The following is a 21,835-nucleotide window of genomic DNA, read 5'->3' as shown; positions in this document are numbered from 1 at the left end:
TTCAGTTTAGCTCTGTGAGATGTCTTAAAGAATGAGCCTCAATCAGGGAAAATCTGGGGGAATGCATGCGCTTAACCCATTTATGCCTAGTGGACTCTCCCATCCTTCTAAATTGGATCAATTTATTTCCAAAATAAGAGATGTCTAGTATATTTATTTCTATATTTAGAATATTTCTTACAGAAATTCCTTTAAGCAAACAGTGCAGACCCTGATGAGACGCTGCATCATGCGGCGTCTCATCTGGGTCTGCGCTGTTTGCCAAGGCCTTTTTTCTAGACACTAGGCATAAATGGGTTAAAGTGTTCGGCTAATCAGGGATGACTTTTTCCGCCTTAACTGGATTATTATCTCACTTATAAGACACTTTCTTTTAGCAAAAAATACCATAAAAGTGGAAAGTATCATCCCTGACTGCACAGGCTAATCTGGGACGAAACTTTATGCACTTGCATTAAACCCCCTTTTCCCAGAGCAAGGCTTACCAAGTTGATTGTTTCTGTGCAGGTTACGCGGCCAGTTTGGCACAGATGTCTTGAAGAATGCAGTACATGGATCCTCCAATCCCGAGCACGCTAAACAGACCATCTCCAGAATATTTGGTGAATTATCCTTCAGTAGAGATGGGTCTGTCTCAGGTAGATTCCGGACTTCTTTTGTAGAACACTGCTTTTCGTATGTGTACATAATGTGTATGGCATTTCTTGTAAATAATTGTAGAGCCTTAAATGTTATAAACCTGTGTGCAAAAGCATGATTAAAACAGTAACGTGTACTAAAGCACTATTAAAACAGTAACGTGTACAAAAGCATGATTAAAACAGTTACGTGTACTAAAGCATGATTAAAACAGTAACGTGTACAAAAGCATGATTAAAACAGTTGTAGTGTTTGTTAATCTTGTTACATTAATATTCAATGTATACGCTTATTGTAAGGAAGAAATGCAAGTTAAAGAAAATTTCAAACAACATCATCATTCTATACATCAAATAAACATTGCTTTTAAAGTAATGAACATTATTTTGTCCCAAGCAGTAAGATAACTAAGGTTCCTCATGTAGGTTATTAAAGTGACACTGTGCCCATTGCTTGAAGATTCCCTGTACATTTAATCCTAATATAATCGACTGCATAATGACATTATGTGCTTTGATGCAGACAAGTTGCCATGTGTTCCCATGAGAGCTTGTGTTTGTTTGATGAAAAGTGATTGATGGTAATGATGGCATTATTTACTTCACTTCACTACAATTTAAGAACACGATTGGAAACAAATGTATTCATTATTATCACAAATATTGACAATATGATAGGCCATCATGGCCACCAGATATTCTTACTGGCTTAAGATTTTCCCAGTATTAGACATATAAAGTGGACAGTAAGTCAGAAGTGTTCCCCTTGTTATTAGGAAAAACAAAACATTGATTTAGGGACAATATTGTTTTGTTGTATGCCCTCAATTTCACAGTTATAGGTCAAAGGTCAAATTGACCATTGAACAGCTCTTTGCTGTAACATTGTCATTCATCATTCAGTTTAAATTACTTACCATAAATGAAAACCATTAAGAGATTGATAGCGCTGTGTGTATCACCTGTCACATTACTTTAAAGGTCAAGGACATACCTAGAGGACAAATGTCCAATGTGCCATAAACATTTTTCGGCGTAAGCTGCATAAGCCAGCTTTTCACCTTAGCCTGACCTTTGTAAGTGTCCAATAAAATTCCAATAAAATTTCCCGCGGCTAGGTACGAATGAATACACTTCATTTATTCCATTGGCTGATTTGAGTATACCACCAGAACATTGGAAACATATCCGCGTCTTTGTAACACTGTTTTACTGTATGAAACAATTTTATCTCGAATGAAAAGGCTTAATAGATAGAACAGTTTTACACTCAATTCTCGACATCAATACAGTTTGTGCGTACACCTTTTATTTTCAGAGTATTACCAGCGCAAGAGCGTTTATACTTAAAAGGCTATGCTCTCATATTTAGTACTTACTTCCTTATTCCTGTCAACATGTTAACATGTAAAAGTATAAAGAGCAATGGAAGCGAGGCATTGCATTTCAACCCGCGAGGTATATCGGGTCAATTCGCGGACATTCAGAGTTTATATACAGGTCATCACCGGAGTTGGCGGCCAGTAAAATAATCGTTATACAATAAAGACGCTATCCGTGAACTAGGTGACCTGGAATTTTCTTTAGACCAGAAATATGTTAAATGAAGATATTCAGCAATATAATTATGGTATGTAAATAATAGATTCTTAATGTGTTTTCAACAATACAATGATAAATATTATTGTTGATAAATTTAACAATAATTTTTCGTCCATATTGCCTAATGTACTGAAGTGATATTATGAGCATGTAACAGTTTATAGGTGTCTATCGCAACCGTTGATTATTTTTGATGTTTCTACTTCATATACACTTATATTAATTAATGCAGCATCATCATACTAAAACAATATACCAGAAAGAGAAAAATAATGCATTTGAATATCAACCGTACTTTCGTTTGACAACTGATCATGCGTTTACGAGTTGAACCTAAATTTAGTTTTAGTGCAGATTTGTTCATACGACACAAAGACACGAAATTGTTTTACGGATCATTTCAGCTTACAGGACTGGGTGGGTCACGTAAGAATATCGAATATAAAATATATTTTTATAAACAACTGGTAGCAAGGTGAGTTGCAGATAATTAATCAGTAACCACATTTTAACTAACTATTTTGACCTGTTAATTCTTTTCAGCTCAATTCAACAGTGCAAAATGCCCATAATATCACTTTAAGCATTAGCACGATGATAATTGATACTGTTAATAATCGAATCAAATAGCAATGCCCGACAAACCACTAAAACAGGTTTGTTCGAAGAACGCGCCTATAAATACGGATACTTCTCGTGTGGCCGGTTGACTCATATGTTTAAATTTCACTTCCATTCTTCTTTTGGTTTTCTGTTTTGTATCTATAGGTTTATGACCAGCAATATGTTATAATGTAAAATAAGCCGCGAAAACTCCCCGTAACCTCCCGTACTGCGTGTGATGCAGCTAAGAACTGCACAGAAAAAGACATTCGCTATACTTGATCTCATTCATTAAACTATTTACGCCGTATATCTTTTTTAAAGATATTTCTTGTTTGACATAGGCTGATTTTTGAGACAAAAATGAAATGTTTACTTATCTGTGACCAATGGAAAAATGTCTTGATTTTAGCTGATTGTTTCAAAGTAACCTTTGCATGTTCTTTCATTGTTTCATAACATGGTCTGATAATTCGGAGGTTTGTATGCAAACATTTGCCTATGATTTTAGATCCTATAAATAATGACAGCAGTGCAGTAATTGATGTTTCGTATACTTAAAATTTTGCTATCAACATGCAAGCATCTACCTAGATTACAAGAAAACTATTGAGCATGTGGAAACATTATTATATTGTATAAAAAAATATTATTAATGGTTTGAACATTTTAGGATTTCATTACATCAACAAATTTAAACATACTGGTATTTGGCTTTTTCCAATAGTAGTTATCAATGGACAACTGTCTTATTTCTGTATATAGTTTACATTCAATAACAAAGTGAAACCGATAAAAAGAAAAAAACAAAAAAAGAACACAACATAATTACGTTGTACGTAATCTTAGTGGCATACGTCCAAACATACAAGTGACAATTTCATGTCTTGCTTTCCATACTTTGCATTAAGTGTTCATGTTGTAAACAATTAACCATAGTGTAAAAGCAGTGTGAAACAACTGGTTGAAAGATGGACCTATCTGTGTTCTGTGTTACTTCACTGTTCTCTGCTCTCTCAGTGCTGTTCTGTGTGCTGTTGGTTGCGTTGCACAATTAACACCATATTAACCCTTACAGTGCGGGAACCGAGTTGTGAAGGCCTTTGCAAACAGTTTGGATCCAGATGAGACGCCACAGAACGTGGCGTCTCATCTGGATCCAAACTGTTTGCTATTCTGATAGTATTCTTTGAAAAAAAATCGAAGAAAATGCTAATTTTAGAAATTCAGCAGACGACATTTTAGCAGACGACAAATTTCCCAGCATGCAAAGGGTTAAACTCTTTGTAACATGTGTATATAAACTTTTGGAAGACTGGGGTACAATATATAGACTAACTTGTGGTAGATGAAAAATAAGATAGTAGTATAATGAGTTATCAGCTCCATTGATTATTATTTGTTAAATTTTCAACTTAAAACTTGTGATAATGAATTCCATTATTTTGTAAATGTTTCTTGAGAAAAATAACATAACCATTGTCTTCATATATTTCTTCTATGGCAAAGTTTAGCCTTAGATGTACCGCTATATCACAGTCTTGTTATGTAAACAAGAGTATTCATATTGTATTTATATTACTAACTCTGAATAAATAGTAGTGGTGTGGACCTTTGACTAACACATATATATCAAGATTTCATTGGTGTGATTGCAAGTACACATATCCAATTACAACAGGCTGGTTTGTGTGTGGTTTGCAATTTGTCTGGCTGCTTGTGCAAATGTTTATTGTTTGTTTTTATGCCCCCTGATTGAAAGATCGGGGGGTATATTGTTTTGGCCTGTCTGTCTGTATGTCATTCGTTCATTCATTGTGTGCATCCCAAAACTTTAATCTTGGTTAAAGTTTTGCAATAACTTTTGCAATATTAAAGATAGCAACTTGATATTTGGCATGCATGTGTATCTCATGGAGCTGCACATTTTGAGTGGTGAAAGGTCAAGGTTATCCTTCAATTTCAAAGGTCTAAAAAACAAATCCAAGAGAAGTAATAAGCTTTAAAAGGGAGATAATTTCTAAACCTGCCAAATGATATATTGAAATTTTATTTCAAAGCGGCGCAATAGGGGGCATTGTGTTTCTGACAAACACATCCTTTGTTCTTCTTTGTTTCTCTCTTTTTTAATTTAACAAAAATGAAGTTCACATCATATTTGCATGGCTGTGTTTGTTCAAAAATATACTTAATATTTTTATATTTTTGTTCATTAATAAGATGTCTTTTATTTGAAATCTAAATCCAACTGCCTTTGGTCTGTTGTTCCTTGTCTAAATTAAATTAAGCAGCAGACGATATTTATGTTTTGAAGACTAGAAGAAACTTTTAATTATTGTCCAGGTTTCATGAAACCTGGTAATCATTTTTATCCGAATGACCTTCGGGCCAAATTTAAAACTGGATCATGTTGGGTTAAAAACTAGGTCACATACTCAAATTAAAGAAACAAAACTTGTGAATACTCGAGACGTTACATATTTTTCCGAATATTCCATAAAACATAGTCTGAACATTTGTCAGAATGTTATGTAGACCAATGTCATAACTTGGTCATGTCAGGTCAAAAACTAGGTTAATATAAAAGAAAACATCTTGTTCAAACTCTTTATTTCACATGTTTTCCATATTTGTTTACTTTTAATTACAAGTTTATTTCTGTTTGTATTTTCTTCAGACACTTATTCAAGTAAATATGTATTAAGGTAATTATTTAATACTAAATGTACACAATGCCTATATTATTAAGTGGTTGTTTTGTCACTGAAGTAATACAAGTAATGAAATGTTTATATACTATGTCTACCATATTTATCCTTATGAACACACTCTCCCTAATATTAAGTCCATGCTTTGATTGTGTCTTAAACTAATGTTGCTTTGTCTGGAAAATATTAAATATTAAATTTGTTTTAGGAACTGTGAAAAAGAAGCAGAAATATTCTAAGCAAAATTATTACTGAAATAATACGAAATAACTGCCTTTGTGGCTTTGTTTGTTAATAATATGTTGTATTGTTCCATTTTTATAAGCTTAAATAAATAACTATTTCAAAGATTAATAATGCCCTTTACTAAATCAATACAGTCAAGTTACAGATCTCGTTTACTGTGTGAATGTTATGTTTGACCACTGTGTTTGCCATGTGTAATTTTACTGTTTGTTCCATTTCATGCCACCCTGACAGACAAGCAAGAAGGTGAGTACCTTATCTCAAACAACTGCAATGGTACTAGTATAACATAGAAGAATAGAAGTAGTGAGCCTTGTTCTGGGAAAACAGAATTGAGAGAATGTGTATGAAGTGTCTTCCCAGATTAGCCTGTGCAGTTTGTGTATGAAGTGTCTTCCCAGATTAGCCTGGGCAGTTTGTGTATGAAGTGTCTTCTCAGATTAGCCTGTACAGTTTGTGTATGAAGTGTCTTCCCAGATTAGCCTGTACAGTTTGTGTATGAAGTGTCTTCCCAGATTAGCCTGTGCAGTTTGTGTATGAAGTGTCTTCCCAGATTAGCCTGTGCAGTTTGTGTATGAAGTGACTTCCCAGATTAGCCTGGGCAGTTTGTGTATGAAGTGTCTTCCCAGATTAGCCTGTGCAGTTTGTGTATGAAGTGTCTTCTCAGATTAGCCTGTGCAGTTTGTGTATGAAGTGTCTTCTCAGATTAGCCTGTGCAGTTTGTGTATGAAGTGTCTTCTCAGATTAGCCTGTGCAGTTTGTGTATGAAGTGTCTTCTCAGATTAGCCTGTGCAGTTTGTGTATGAAGTGTCTTCTCAGATTAGCCTGTGCAGTTTGTGTATGAAGTGTCTTCCCAGATTAACCTGTGCAGTTTGTGTATGAAGTGTCTTCCCAGATTAGCCTGTGCAGTTTGTGTATGAAGTGTCTTCCCAGATTAGCCTGGGCAGTTTGTGTATGAAGTGTCTTCTCAGATTAGCCTGTGCAGTTTGTGTATGAAGTGTCTTCCCAGATTAGCCTGTGCAGTTTGTGTATGAAGTGTCTTCCCAGATTAGCCTGTGCAGTTTGTGTATGAAGTGTCTTCCCAGATTAGCCTGTGCAGTTTGTGTATGAAGTGTCTTCTCAGATTAGCCTGTGCAGTTTGTGTATGAAGTGTCTTCCCAGATTAGCCTGTGCAGTTTGTGTATGAAGTGTCTTCTCAGATTAGCCTGTGCAGTTTGTGTATGAAGTGTCTTCTCAGATTAGCCTGTGCAGTTTGTGTATGAAGTGTCTTCCCAGATTAGCCTGTGCAGTTTGTGTATGAAGTGTCTTCTCAGATTAGCCTGTGCAGTTTGTGTATGAAGTGTCTTCTCAGATTAGCCTGTGCAGTTTGTGTATGAAGTGTCTTCCCAGATTAGCCTGTACAGTTTGTGTATGAAGTGTCTTCTCAGATTAGCCTGTGCAGTTTGTGTATGAAGTGTCTTCTCAGATTAGCCTGTGCAGTTTGTGTATGAAGTGTCTTCCCAGATTAGCCTGTGCAGTTTGTGTATGAAGTGTCTTCTCAGATTAGCCTGTGCAGTTTGTGTATGAAGTGTCTTCTCAGATTAGCCTGTGCAGTTTGTGTATGAAGTGTCTTCCCAGATTAGCCTGTACAGTTTGTGTATGAAGTGTCTTCTCAGATTAGCCTGTGCAGTTTGTGTATGAAGTGTCTTCCCAGATTAGCCTGTGCAGTTTGTGTATGAAGTGTCTTCTCAGATTAGCCTGGGCAGTTTGTGTATGAAGTGTCTTCCCAGATTAGCCTGTGCAGTTTGTGTATGAAGTGTCTTCCCAGATTAGCCTGTGCAGTTTGTGTATGAAGTGTCTTCCCAGATTAGCCTGTGCAGTTTGTGTATGAAGTGTCTTCTCAGATTAGCCTGTGCAGTTTGTGTATGAAGTGTCTTCTCAGATTAGCCTGTGCAGTTTGTGTATGAAGTGTCTTCTCAGATTAGCCTGTGCAGTTTGTGTATGAAGTGTCTTCCCAGATTAGCCTGTGCAGTTTGTGTATGAAGTGTCTTCCCAGATTAGCCTGGGCAGTTTGTGTATGAAGTGTCTTCTCAGATTAGCCTGTACAGTTTGTGTATGAAATGTCTTCCCAGATTAGCCTGTACAGTTTGTGTATGAAGTGTCTTCCCAGATTAGCCTGTACAGTTTGTGTATGAAGTGTCTTCCCAGATTAGCCTGGGCAGTTTGTGTATGAAGTGTCTTCTCAGATTAGCCTGTGCAGTTTGTGTATGAAGTGTCTTCTCAGATTAGCCTGGGCAGTTTGTGTATGAAGTGTCTTCCCAGATTAGCCTGTGCAGTTTGTGTATGAAGTGTCTTCTCAGATTAGCCTGTGCAGTTTGTGTATGAAGTGACATCCCAGATCAGCCTGTGCAGTTTGTGTATGAAGTGTCTTCTCAGATTAGCCTGGGCAGTTTGTGTATGAAGTGTCTTCCCAGATTAGCCTGTGCAGTTTGTGTATGAAGTGTCTTCCCAGATTAGCCTGGTCAGTTTGTGTATGAAGTGTCTTCTCAGATTAGCCTGGGCAGTTTGTGTATGAAGTGTCTTCCCAGATTAGCCTGTGCAGTTTGTGTATGAAGTGACTTCCCAGATAAGCCTGTGCAGTTTGTGTATGAAGTGTCTTCCCAGATTAGCCTGTGCAGTTTGTGTATGAAGTGTCTTCTCAGATTAGCCTGTGCAGTTTGTGTATGAAGTGTCTTCTCAGATTAGCCTGTGCAGTTTGTGTATGAAGTGTCTTCCCAGATTAGCCTGGGCAGTTTGTGTATGAAGTGTCTTCCCAGATTAGCCTGGGCAGTTTGTGTATGAAGTGTCTTCCCAGATTAGCCTGTGCAGTTTGTGTATGAAGTGTCTTCTCAGATTAGCCTGGGCAGTTTGTGTATGAAGTGTCTTATCAGATTAGCCTGTGCAGTTTGTGTATGAAGTGTCTTCCCAGATTAGCCTGTGCAGTTTGTGTATGAAGTGTCTTCTCAGATTAGCCTGGGCAGTTTGTGTATGAAGTGTCTTCTCAGATTAGCCTGTGCAGTTTGTGTATGAAGTGTCTTCTCAGATTAGCCTGTGCAGTTTGTGTATGAAGTGTCTTCCCAGATTAGCCTGTGCAGTTTGTGTATGAAGTGTCTTCCCAGATTAGCCTGTGCAGTTTGTGTATGAAGTGTCTTCCCAGATTAGCCTGTGCAGTTTGTGTATGAAGTGTCTTCTCAGATTAGCCTGGGCAGTTTGTGTATGAAGTGTCTTCTCAGATTAGCCTGTGCAGTTTGTGTATGAAGTGTCTTCTCAGATTAGCCTGTGCAGTTTGTGTATGAAGTGTCTTCTCAGATTAGCCTGTGCAGTTTGTGTATGAAGTGTCTTCCCAGATTAGCCTGTGCAGTTTGTGTATGAAGTGTCTTCTCAGATGAGCCTGTGCAGTTTGTGTATGAAGTGACTTCCCAGATTAGCCTGTGCAGTTTGTGTATGAAGTGTCTTCCCAGTTTAGCCTGTGCAGTTTGTGTATGAAGTGACATCCCAGATTAGCCTGTGCAGTTTGTGTATGAAGTGACATCCCAGATTAGCCTGTGCAGTTTGTGTATGAAGTGACATCCCAGATTAGCCTGTGCAGTTTGTGTATGAAGTGTCTTCCCAGATTAGCCTGTGCAGTTTGTGTATGAAGTGTCTTCTCAGATTAGCCTGTGCAGTTTGTGTATGAAGTGTCTTCCCAGTTTAGCCTGTGCAGTTTGTGTATGAAGTGTCTTCTCAGATTAGCCTGGGCAGTTTGTGTATGAAGTGTCTTCCCAGATTAGCCTGTACAGTTTGTGTATGAAGTGTCTTCTCAGATTAGCCTGTGCAGTTTGTGTATGAAGTGTCTTCCCAGATTAGCCTGGGCAGTTTGTGTATGAAGTGTCTTCTCAGATTAGCCTGTACAGTTTGTGTATGAAGTGTCTTCTCAGATTAGCCTGGGCAGTTTGTGTATGAAGTGTCTTCTCAGATTAGCCTGTGCAGTTTGTGTATGAAGTGTCTTCCCAGATTAGCCTGTGCAGTTTGTGTATGAAGTGTCTTCCCAGATTAGCCTGTGCAGTTTGTGTATGAAGTGTCTTCCCAGATTAGCCTGTGCAGTTTGTGTATGAAGTGTCTTCCCAGATTAGCCTGTGCAGTTTGTGTATGAAGTGTCTTCTCAGATTAGCCTGTGCAGTTTGTGTATGAAGTGTCTTCCCAGATTAGCCTGTGCAGTTTGTGTATGAAGTGTCTTCCCAGATTAGCCTGTGCAGTTTGTGTATGAAGTGTCTTCCCAGATTAGCCTGTGCAGTTTGTGTATGAAGTGTCTTCTCAGATTAGCCTGTGCAGTTTGTGTATGAAGTGTCTTCTCAGATTAGCCTGTGCGGTTTGTGTATGAAGTGTCTTCCCAGATTAGCCTGTGCAGTTTGTGTATGAAGTGTCTTCTCAGATTAGCCTGTGCAGTTTGTGTATGAAGTGTCTTCCCAGATTAGCCTGTGCAGTTTGTGTATGAAGTGTCTTCCCAGATTAGCCTGTGCAGTTTGTGTATGAAGTGTCTTCTCAGATTAGCCTGGGCAGTTTGTGTATGAAGTGTCTTCTCAGATTAGCCTGTGCAGTTTGTGTATGAAGTGTCTTCTCAGATTAGCCTGGGCAGTTTGTGTATGAAGTGTCTTCTCAGATTAGCCTGTGCAGTTTGTGTATGAAGTGTCTTCCCAGATTAGCCTGTGCAGTTTGTGTATGAAGTGTCTTCCCAGATTAGCCTGTGCAGTTTGTGTATGAAGTGTCTTCTCAGATTAGCCTGGGCAGTTTGTGTATGAAGTGTCTTCCCAGATTAGCCTGTGCAGTTTGTGTATGAAGTGTCTTCCCAGATTAGCCTGTGCAGTTTGTGTATGAAGTGTCTTCTCAGATTAGCCTGTGCAGTTTGTGTATGAAGTGTCTTCCCAGATTAGCCTGTGCAGTTTGTGTATGAAGTGTCTTCTCAGATTAGCCTGTGCAGTTTGTGTATGAAGTGTCTTCCCAGTTTAGCCTGTGCAGTTTGTGTATGAAGTGTCTTCTCAGATTAGCCTGGGCAGTTTGTGTATGAAGTGTCTTCCCAGATTAGCCTGTACAGTTTGTGTATGAAGTGTCTTCTCAGATTAGCCTGTGCAGTTTGTGTATGAAGTGTCTTCCCAGATTAGCCTGTGCAGTTTGTGTATGAAGTGTCTTCCCAGATTAGCCTGTGCAGTTTGTGTATGAAGTGTCTTCCCAGATTAGCCTGTGCAGTTTGTGTATGAAGTGTCTTCTCAGATTAGCCTGTGCAGTTTGTGTATGAAGTGTCTTCCCAGATTAGCCTGTGCAGTTTGTGTATGAAGTGTCTTCCCAGATTAGCCTGTGCAGTTTGTGTATGAAGTGTCTTCCCAGATTAGCCTGTGCAGTTTGTGTATGAAGTGTCTTCTCAGATTAGCCTGTGCAGTTTGTGTATGAAGTGTCTTCCCAGATTAGCCTGTGCAGTTTGTGTATGAAGTGTCTTCCCAGATTAGCCTGTGCAGTTTGTGTATGAAGTGTCTTCTCAGATTAGCCTGGGCAGTTTGTGTATGAAGTGTCTTCTCAGATTAGCCTGTGCAGTTTGTGTATGAAGTGTCTTCTCAGATTAGCCTGGGCAGTTTGTGTATGAAGTGTCTTCTCAGATTAGCCTGTGCAGTTTGTGTATGAAGTGTCTTCCCAGATTAGCCTGTGCAGTTTGTGTATGAAGTGTCTTCCCAGATTAGCCTGTGCAGTTTGTGTATGAAGTGTCTTCTCAGATTAGCCTGGGCAGTTTGTGTATGAAGTGTCTTCCCAGATTAGCCTGTGCAGTTTGTGTATGAAGTGTCTTCCCAGATTAGCCTGTGCAGTTTGTGTATGAAGTGTCTTCTCAGATTAGCCTGTGCAGTTTGTGTATGAAGTGTCTTCTCAGATTAGCCTGTGCAGTTTGTGTATGAAGTGTCTTCCCAGATTAGCCTGTGCAGTTTGTGTATGAAGTGTCTTCCCAGATTAGCCTGTACAGTTTGTGTATGAAGTGTCTTCCCAGATTAGCCTGGGCAGTTTGTGTATGAAGTGTCTTCTCAGATTAGCCTGTGCAGTTTGTGTATGAAGTGTCTTCCCAGATTAGCCTGTACAGTTTGTGTATGAAGTGTCTTCCCAGATTAGCCTGTACAGTTTGTGTATGAAATGTCTTCCCAGATTAGCCTGTACAGTTTGTGTATGAAATGTCTTCCCAGATTAGCCTGTGCAGTTTGTGTATGAAGTGTCTTCCCAGATTAGCCTGTGCAGTTTGTGTATGAAGTGTCTTCCCAGATTAGCCTGGGCAGTTTGTGTATGAAGTGTCTTCCCAGATTAGCCTGTACAGTTTGTGTATGAAATGTCTTCCCAGATTAGCCTGTACAGTTTGTGTATGAAGTGTCTTCCCAGATTAGCCTGTACAGTTTGTGTATGAAGTGTCTTCTCAGATTAGCCTGTACAGTTTGTGTATGAAATGTCTTCCCAGATTAGCCTGTACAGTTTGTGTATGAAGTGTCTTCCCAGATTAGCCTGTACAGTTTGTGTATGAAGTGTCTTCCCAGATTAGCCTGTACAGTTTGTGTATGAAGTGTCTTCTCAGATTAGCCTGTGCAGTTTGTGTATGAAATGTCTTCTCAGATAAGCCTGTGCAGTTTGTGTATGAAGTGTCTTCCCAGATTAGCCTGTGCAGTTTGTGTATGAAGTGTCTTCTCAGATTAGCCTGTGCAGTTTGTGTATGAAGTGTCTTCCCAGATTAGCCTGTGCAGTTTGTGTATGAAGTGTCTTCCCAGATTAGCCTGTACAGTTTGTGTATGAAGTGTCTTCTCAGATTAGCCTGTGCAGTTTGTGTATGAAGTGTCTTCCCAGATTAGCCTGTACAGTTTGTGTATGAAGTGTCTTCCCAGATTAGCCTGGGCAGTTTGTGTATGAAGTGTCTTCTCAGATTAGCCTGTGCAGTTTGTGTATGAAGTGTCTTCCCAGATTAGCCTGTACAGTTTGTGTATGAAGTGTCTTCCCAGATTAGCCTGTACAGTTTGTGTATGAAATGTCTTCCCAGATTAGCCTGTACAGTTTGTGTATGAAATGTCTTCCCAGATTAGCCTGTGCAGTTTGTGTATGAAGTGTCTTCCCAGATTAGCCTGTGCAGTTTGTGTATGAAGTGTCTTCCCAGATTAGCCTGGGCAGTTTGTGTATGAAGTGTCTTCCCAGATTAGCCTGTACAGTTTGTGTATGAAGTGTCTTCCCAGATTAGCCTGTACAGTTTGTGTATGAAGTGTCTTCTCAGATTAGCCTGTACAGTTTGTGTATGAAGTGTCTTCTCAGATTAGCCTGTACAGTTTGTGTATGAAGTGTCTTCCCAGATTAGCCTGTACAGTTTGTGTATGAAGTGTCTTCTCAGATTAGCCTGTACAGTTTGTGTATGAAATGTCTTCCCAGATTAGCCTGTACAGTTTGTGTATGAAGTGTCTTCCCAGATTAGCCTGTACAGTTTGTGTATGAAGTGTCTTCCCAGATTAGCCTGTACAGTTTGTGTATGAAGTGTCTTCTCAGATTAGCCTGTGCAGTTTGTGTATGAAATGTCTTCTCAGATAAGCCTGTGCAGTTTGTGTATGAAGTGTCTTCCCAGATTAGCCTGTGCAGTTTGTGTATGAAGTGTCTTCTCAGATTAGCCTGTGCAGTTTGTGTATGAAGTGTCTTCCCAGATTAGCCTGTGCAGTTTGTGTATGAAGTGTCTTCCCAGATTAGCCTGTACAGTTTGTGTATGAAGTGTCTTCTCAGATTAGCCTGTGCAGTTTGTGTATGAAGTGTCTTCCCAGATTAGCCTGTGCAGTTTGTGTATGAAGTGACATCCCAGATTAGCCTGTGCAGTTTGTGTATGAAGTGTCTTCCCAGATTAGCCTGTGCAGTTTGTGTATGAAGTGACATCCCAGATTAGCCTGTACAGTTTGTGTATGAAGTGTCTTCCCAGATTAGCCTGTGCAGTTTGTGTATGAAGTGTCTTCCCAGATTAGCCTGTGCAGTTTGTGTATGAAGTGTCTTCCCAGTTTGCAAAAGCTTATTGGGGATGACACTTTTTGCCTTGATTTTTGTTTATAATAGACTGTTTTTATGAAAAATACAATACAAGCAGAAAGTGACCTCCCATATTAGCCTGTGTAGTCTGCACAGGCTAATCTTGGTAGACACTTTTGGCATATGCATTAAGACCCTTTTTCCCAGAGCGAGGCCCATGTATCATGTTATTACAAATTTACTCCTTACTTATGCTGTTATATATATGTTGTATAATATGGTATTTAAGAACACATTTGTGCACAAATTAGTTAGTAGGTTTCATGTTGACATCAGTATAATTAATATAAATCACTTATACACAAAATCATTTTATGAAGAATTTTGTATTATTTTGGATAAAGCTTTCCTTATTCGCTTTGTGAACTATTTACACTTCCACTGACATCATCTTTGACACTTGCAGACATTTTATTTGAACAATGCATAGGTATGCATAACTATGATGTTGTACAACAGCCATATTGTTATCACATGTGCAAAGACGAAAACGTTTTCCATCACACAGGGCTTAGCTACACATTCAGTAGACTTAATTAACCCTTTACCACTTAGTTACATACTTATTTGTAGTCCCTTAAAAAGTAACATTGAATAAAATACCTTTCTTATTTAATTCAAGTTTTAAAGGCTTCATTTCCAACCCTTAGTTACTCGTGAGCAGCAAACAGCATAAAACTTGAACAGACTACAAATTATTTGCAGGCTGTCATTGTTTTATGCTGGTTGCAAAAGCCATTTTCACTTTGCTCCTTTTGTGGTAAAGGGTTAAAAATTGTGCTGTCTGATAGGTCTAGTAATTTGAGACTTTCTTTGGGAAACTGGGCTTAATGCATGTGCGCAAAGTATTGTTGCAGAATCAGGGACAATACATTCCACCTTAAGTTGATTTTTACTAAGAAGAGACTTCCTTTTAATGAAAAATGCAATACAGGTGGAAAGAGTCATCCTGAATAAGCCTGTGCTTACTGCACAGGCTAATGTGGAACAACACTTTTTGCTCATGCATTAATCAAAGTTTACCCTGAACGAGGCTTCTTCAATGTTGTTTAATGACTTCATTGTTAATTTTGTCAGCCTATTGTACAAACATGTATTGCCCAAACCATTGATTCTAAGTAACCTGAAATTGTGTTTGTTTTGGGCTGTGCAATCAGGATTTCAGCATGATAACATAGGGATTATGTAACTTCATAGAAAAATAACATGTAATGTTTTGAGCATGAATATGTAAAATTTTCAAGTTTCATAATGTTACACATGTTATTAACTTCAAAAACCAAATTTAAGCATTATAAAAGTATTGATAAAGTGCTTTAAATGATGCTTGAAAATGTAACAAATGGTATTGACTTCAAAAAGCAAATTTAAGCATGTCAAAGGCATGAGTAAAGTACTTTGAATTTCAATTCAAATTTACGCATTCATTTGAAGTTCTTTTTTATCGGTGTTTCATTGTGCTTGAAACTGCTTTCAAACAGTTTATCTTTATTTTCTGCCCTCCATGCAGCTATAATGGTACAACGACAGGATCTGTCTGAAGTGGCCCCAGAATATGGTAATCTTCATATGAACCCTCATCCCCTTCTTTCATGGTTCTATAACTCTCTCAATACTGTATCAGCCACTTTCTGGGAAAATAGAGCTTTATGGATGTACGTAAAATGTCACCCCATATTAGCCTGTACAGTCAGCACTAGCTAATTTCTGCTTTTTATCCCCCGCCATAGGCGGAGGGATATTGTTTTGGCGTTGTCCATCTGTCCTTCCGTCCGTCCGCCGTCCGTCAGGAGCCATATCTTGGAAGTGCTTTTTGAAGATTTCATTGAAACTTGGTATGAGTATATATATGGATAATAGGATGATGTACGCCAAATGGCATTGTAAACCATCTGATAATAACATTGTTATGGCCCTTTGTATCTTGAAAAAATGCTTTTTTTAATTGTCAAATATAACACTTTTGTGTCCAGAAGCATATTTGCGGGGGATATCATTCAATGAATTGGCTTGTTTACCTTTGTTCTGAGGGCATATTAAAATCGCACCGTCTGTTAGTTAGTTAGTACGTAAGTTAGTCTGTCAGTCTGTCCGGATAAGTTTTCTCTCAATAGTGTAACATCTAGGTCAAATTTGATAATCAGCCAAATTGACCCAGATACTCCTGAGGTACAGCCCTTCAATCATCATAAAATTGGGTTTTCTCTCGTTTCCGCTCAATAACACTAGCAAATGTCATTGGATCTTCGCCACACTTCATAAAAATGTGTAAGGCAAAAGCATCTAGGTCAAGTTCGATAATGGGCCAAATTGAACCAGACATTCCTGAGTTTTGAATTACGAAAAATTGCATTTTTTCTCGTTTCCGCTCAATAACTCCAGCCATTGTCATATTATCTTCACCATACTTCATGAAAATATGAAAGGCAATAACATCTAAGTCATTTCAATTATCCGCCAAATTGACCCAGGCACTTCTGAGTAACAGCCCTTGAATCATCGAAAAAAAAAAATCTTGTTTCTGCTCAATAACTTGAGAAAATGTCATAGGATCTTCGCCACACTTCAAAAAATGTGTAGGCTCATAAGATCTAGGTCAAGTTTGATAATCCGCAAAATTGACCCAGACACTTCTGAGTTACGGCCCTTGAATCATCAAAAAATTTCGTTTTTTCTCGTTTTTGCTCAATAACTCAAGGAAATATCATAGGATCTTCACCAAACTCATAAAAATGTGTAAGGCAATAAAATCTAGGTTAAGTTCGATAATCAGCCAAATTTACTCAGGCACTTCTGAGTTTTGGCCCTTGAATCATAAAAAAAATGTTGTTTCCGCTCAATTACTCAAGTAATTGTCATCTGATTGTCACCAAACTTCATGAAAATGTGTTAGGCAATAAGATCTAGGTCAAGTTACATAATCAGCCAAATTGACTCGGGGTCTGCGTTTAGGTTTTGAAATCTGCTGTTAGGTTTCGAAAAAGCGTTTTTTGGGGGCATATGTCTTCCGATGGAGACAGCTCTTGTTGGTATTTTTGTTTGATTAAAGTCTCTTCTAAGCAAAAGTCTATTTTATGTGGAAAGTGTTGTCCCTGATTAGCCTTAGTAGACTACACAGGCTAATCTGGAAGGACACTTAACCCACATGCATAAAGACCAGTTTTTCCAGAACGAGGCTCATATAATCAATATACCCCATTGTCACCTTGTTTCATATTTCTGTCGGGGCCCTAACTGTCTCAACACTCTAATAGTGATACCTGCACCAAGATCTGGAATGAGGGGCCTGTCATTGGCACTCATATGGAACTTAGAAAACACCACTGACAACATTGTGGTCTAAAGGGACCAACTATTTTTTATATTATATAACACATTTGTTCAATACTTTGACATTTAGAACCCCTTACCTATTGATGCATGCTGGAAATTTACTTGAGTGTAGCCTAGTGATGGATGCAAAATTTAAGCTAGCCTACTTAAGTTCAATTGCTGTCACTTTAAAGAAGAAGTGAAATCTTATCATGTCTTGACCACAACGAATCTTTCAATATTATTATAGATATTATTACAGATTACTATTGTACATCTGTGAGGAATGCAAATCATGTCTTTGATGACATTTCATTTTTATTAAGTGCTTGAAAATTATCTGCTCTGTGAAAACTTATTATATCATAAGGCGACAATCAACTAAATTTTAAGTGGGCCTATAGCTGGGACTGGTCCTCCATGACATTATAATCAAATCCATGTAGATCCATGCAGATTTTAAGCCTTTTATAATAAATTTACGCTAAGTAGTATACCATTTGTAAAATAAGGTATAATTTTACCTTTTAGGACAGATGCTGACATTTACAAAGCAGTTGAATATATATTTATGCATATCCACCAGTTCTGTCATTAATATCTATAATTTTTAAATCATTTTGTAGTATGGCATTTAGCATTCTTTTTTCTGATGCATCATTTATCATCACCTGTGTAATCCAGCATTTTGCATTCTTTCTGTCATAAAGCTTTTTGTAATGCAGCATTTTGCATCTTTTTTGTAATGCAGCATTTTGCATCCTTTTTGTAATGCACCATTTTACATCCTTTTTGTACTGCAAACAAATTTGCATTCCTTATGTAATGCAGAATGTGTCAACCTTTTTGTAAATCAACATTTTGCATCCTTTTTGTAAGGCATAAATTTTCAATACGAATGTTATGCATCTGCATTACTTTTTATGCCCCCCTGCGAAGAAGAGGGGGTATATTGTTTTGCACATGTCGGTCCTTCGGACGGTCCGTCTGTACGTCGGTCCGTCTGTCCACCAGATGGTTTCCGGATGATAACTCAAGAACGCTAAGGCCTAGGATCATGAAACTTCATAGGTACATTGATCATGATTGGCAGATGACCCCTATTGATTTTCAGGTCACTAGGTCAAAGGTCAAGGTCACAGTGACTCAAAATAGTAAAATGGTTTCCGGATGATAACTAAAGAATGCTTAGACCTAGGATCATGAAACTTCATAGGTACATTGATCATGACTGGCAGATGACCCCTATTGATTTTCAGGTCAATAGGTCAAAGGTCAAGGTCACAGTGACTCGAAATAGTAAAACAGTTTCTGGATAATAACTCAAGAATGCTTACACCTAGGATCATGAAACTTCATAGGTACATTGATAATGACTGGCAGATGACCCCTATTGATTTTCAGGTCACTAGGTCAAAGGTCAAGGTCACATAGACTCGAAACAGTAAAATGGTTTACAGATGATAGCTCAAGAGTGCTAAAGCCTAGGATCATGAAACTTCATAGGTACATTGATCATGACTAGCAGATGATCCCTATTGATTTTCAGGTCACTAGGTCAAAAGTCAAGGTCACAGTGACTTAAAACAGTAAAATGGTTTCCGGATGATAACTCAAGAATGCTTACGCCTAGGATCATGAAACTTCATAGGAACATTGATCATGACTGGCAGATGACCCCTATTGATTTTCAGGTCACTATGTCAAAGGTCAAGGTCACAGTAACTCTAAATAGTTAAATGGTTTCCAGATGATAACTCAAATAAATGCTTATGCCTAGGATCATGAAACTTCATAGGTACATTGATAATGACTGGCAGATGACCCCTATTGATTTTCAGGTCACTAGGTCAAAGGTCAAGGTCACAGTGACTTGAAATAGTAAAATGGTTTCCGGATAATAACTCAAGAATGCTTACGCCTAGGATCATGAAACTTCATAGGTACATTGATCATGACTGGCAGATGACCACTTTTAATTTTCAGGTCACTAAGTCAAAGGGCAAGGTCACAGTGACATAAAAACAGTAAAATGGTTTCCTGATGATAACTCAAGAATAATTAGGCCTAGGATCATGAAACTTCATAGGTAAATTGATCATGACTGGCATATGACCCTTATTGATTTTCAGGTCACTAAGTCAAAGGTCAAGGTCACAGTGACAAAAATGTATTCACACATTGGCTGCCACTACAACTGACAGCCCATATGGGGGGCATGCATGTTTTACAAACAGCGCTTGTGTAATGCAGCCTTTTGCATTACTTTTGAAGTACAGTATTTTGTTCGACCTAACATTACTTGGACTTAAATTTGCTAAATATTAACTATATATTATATTAATAGCTCTATGTTCTGTCTGTTTCCACCAACATATAGTTTTCAAGGAGAGTGTTATTATATCACAGAAATCATTTTTCGTACCTGTAGGTCTTTTTGTTTCCTTCTAATATTCAAATAGCTATGAAACTTGGACACCAAGACATATATTACAAACTTTATGAACTAAAAATGTAATTATAATATTATAGCATATGTTACCCACAGTGCTTACATTGTCCAAAGTTGTTATGTAGATATGCACAGTCTGCCAGATATTCTCTGTGGTCTTGGGTATTAAAATAGTTCTTAATATGATCCCCCATCGGGGAAATCTGGGCTTAATGCATGTGCAAAGTATCATTGAATCCACTATCATGCCTGTGCAGTCATTGAATCCAATATCATGCCTGTGCAGTCATTGAATCCAATATCATGCATGTGCAGTCATTGAATCCAATATCATGCCTGTGCAGTTTCTGAATGTATGGAATATTCTGTTTAAAAAAAGTACCTTCTTAACAAAAATCAAGTGTAGGAGGAAAGTGTTATTCTTGATAAGCCTCTGTGGACTGAACAGGCTAATCTGGAGTAACACTTCTTGATTAGCCTCTGTGGACTGAACAGGCTAATCTGGAGTAACACTTCTTGATTAGCCTCTGTGGACTGAACAGGCTAATCTGGAGTAACACTTCTTGATTAGCCTCTGTGGACTGAACAGGCTAATCTGGAGTAACACTTCTTGATTAGCCTCTGTGGACTGAACAGGCTAATCTGGAGTAACACTTCTTGATTAGCCTCTGTGGACTGAACAGGCTAATCTGGAGTAACACTTCTTGATTAGCCTCTGTGGACTGAACAGGCTAATCTGGAGTAACACTTCTTGATTAGCCTCTGTGGACTGAACAGGCTAATCTGGAGTAACACTTCTTGATTAGCCTCTGTGGACTGAACAGGCTAATCTGGAGTAACACTTCTTGATTAGCCTCTGTGGACTGGACAGGCTAATCTGGAGTAACACTTTATGCACATGCATTAAACCCGCTTATCACAGAGCAAGTCACAATTGGTGTATAAATGCTAGCACAAGTTTGCCAATCTGTTTGGATTAAACTATAATTTAAATTGAATTTTTACTCTTTATTTCAACTACCTGGTACCAGTTCCTCCTTCCTTAGTCTTGAGTCAGACTTGTAAATTGTGACAAATGACACATTTTCTTCCGATATGAATAATATGTAAATAATTATTTTTTTCATTCAAGTAACATCTCTCCATACTTCAAAAATGAATTAAAACACAATAACAATATCATTCATATCCCACCTAAGCAGTCATTCTCGGTAAATTCACTAATTGCTTTTCATAACGGCATATTATCTTTATTATATGGTTAACAAAATGTGCTGGTCTACCATAGTAACCATAGATTATTGGACATATAATATTTGATTTCAAATCAAGAGTGATCAGACATAAAATGCATGCACATTTTGGAAAACAGAACAAATGCTGCCCTTGTTTTAACCCATTTATGCCTAGTGGACTCTCCTATCCTTCTAAATTACAGAAATTCCTTTAAGCAAACAGCACAGACCCTGATGAGGTGCCGCATTATGCAGCGTCTCATCTGGGTCTACGCTGTTTGCCAAGGCCTTTTTTCTAGACGCTAGGCATAAATGGGTAAATCACATATTTTTAAAACATGCCTTTCTTTTCCAGACCGAGGACCACAGAAGAGAGCAAAATCTCCGAAAGTAGAAGGTGAGAAATTGTAGTTGTATAACCTTGCAGTAGCTATTGTTATTTATTTTTACTTTTTGTTTATCAGCATTATGCAACAATTTTGTTGTAACAAAGGTGTGAATATAGTCAAGGGACTTGTTCTTATTTGTTTCCAACATGTTTCATAGATTTCTTTCAGCTAAATCGTTGACACTGTAATATAATTAATCATCATAAAGGCAAGCATAAATCGTGTTAATCTTTTAGGCAACAACTTCAATAGCTGTTTGAATGATTTCTTTATGTTCATTTGTTTAGACCATTGACAAAATTAAAAAGTCATAGAGAATATAAGTTGAGTGTGTTTGTGTACTTGAATTTGTCCCACAAGATGAAGAAAGGTTCACAAAGCCTGACTTGCAGGGTAACAGCCAAACAGCTGAGCAACATGTATTGTTTTGTCACAACGATGCCTAAGATCCTCAGTGTATCAGTTCATCTTGTGAACTGTGAACACAGACAGTCTTGACAAAGGTCTAGCAGTAAGTGTTATTGACCCCAACTCTTTAGAAGTAAAAAGTGTTATTGGCCCCAACTCTTTAGAAGTGTTATTG

The 21,835-nt window shown here is 38.0% G+C and overlaps 1 protein-coding gene and 1 long non-coding RNA gene across 22 annotated transcripts in view; one reads left to right on the top strand and one right to left on the bottom strand.

Moving 5' to 3' along the window:
• Nucleotides 1–21,835, top strand: part of LOC127847144 (thioredoxin domain-containing protein 6-like) — a 75,618-nt gene that overhangs the window by 43,406 nt on the left and 10,377 nt on the right. For 19 of the 21 annotated variants that reach the window (XM_052378829.1, XM_052378830.1, XM_052378843.1 and 16 more), the window contains 4 exons: nt 508–638; nt 6,032–6,043; nt 15,375–15,422; nt 21,219–21,260. In XM_052378829.1, coding sequence (XP_052234789.1) covers nt 508–638; nt 6,032–6,043; nt 15,375–15,422; nt 21,219–21,260 — 233 coding nt within the window. The remainder of the gene's footprint in view (nt 1–507; nt 639–6,031; nt 6,044–15,374; nt 15,423–21,218; nt 21,261–21,835) is intronic. The other 2 variants (XM_052378838.1, XM_052378831.1) reach the window with 1 other exon arrangement.
• LOC127847162 (uncharacterized) lies at nt 3,773–4,341 on the bottom strand. The gene is made up of 2 exons (XR_008033851.1): nt 4,125–4,341; nt 3,773–3,914 (listed from the first exon to the last, which is right to left on the bottom strand). It is a non-coding gene; the product is annotated as an uncharacterized LOC127847162 (long non-coding RNA).

This window comes from Dreissena polymorpha, chromosome 10 (genome assembly GCF_020536995.1).
Source record: "Dreissena polymorpha isolate Duluth1 chromosome 10, UMN_Dpol_1.0, whole genome shotgun sequence".
NCBI classification, from domain to species: Eukaryota; Metazoa; Mollusca; class Bivalvia; order Myida; family Dreissenidae; genus Dreissena; species Dreissena polymorpha.
The sequence above is the reverse complement of the archived record's forward strand: the minus strand, read 5'-3'. Positions and strand labels throughout refer to the sequence as shown.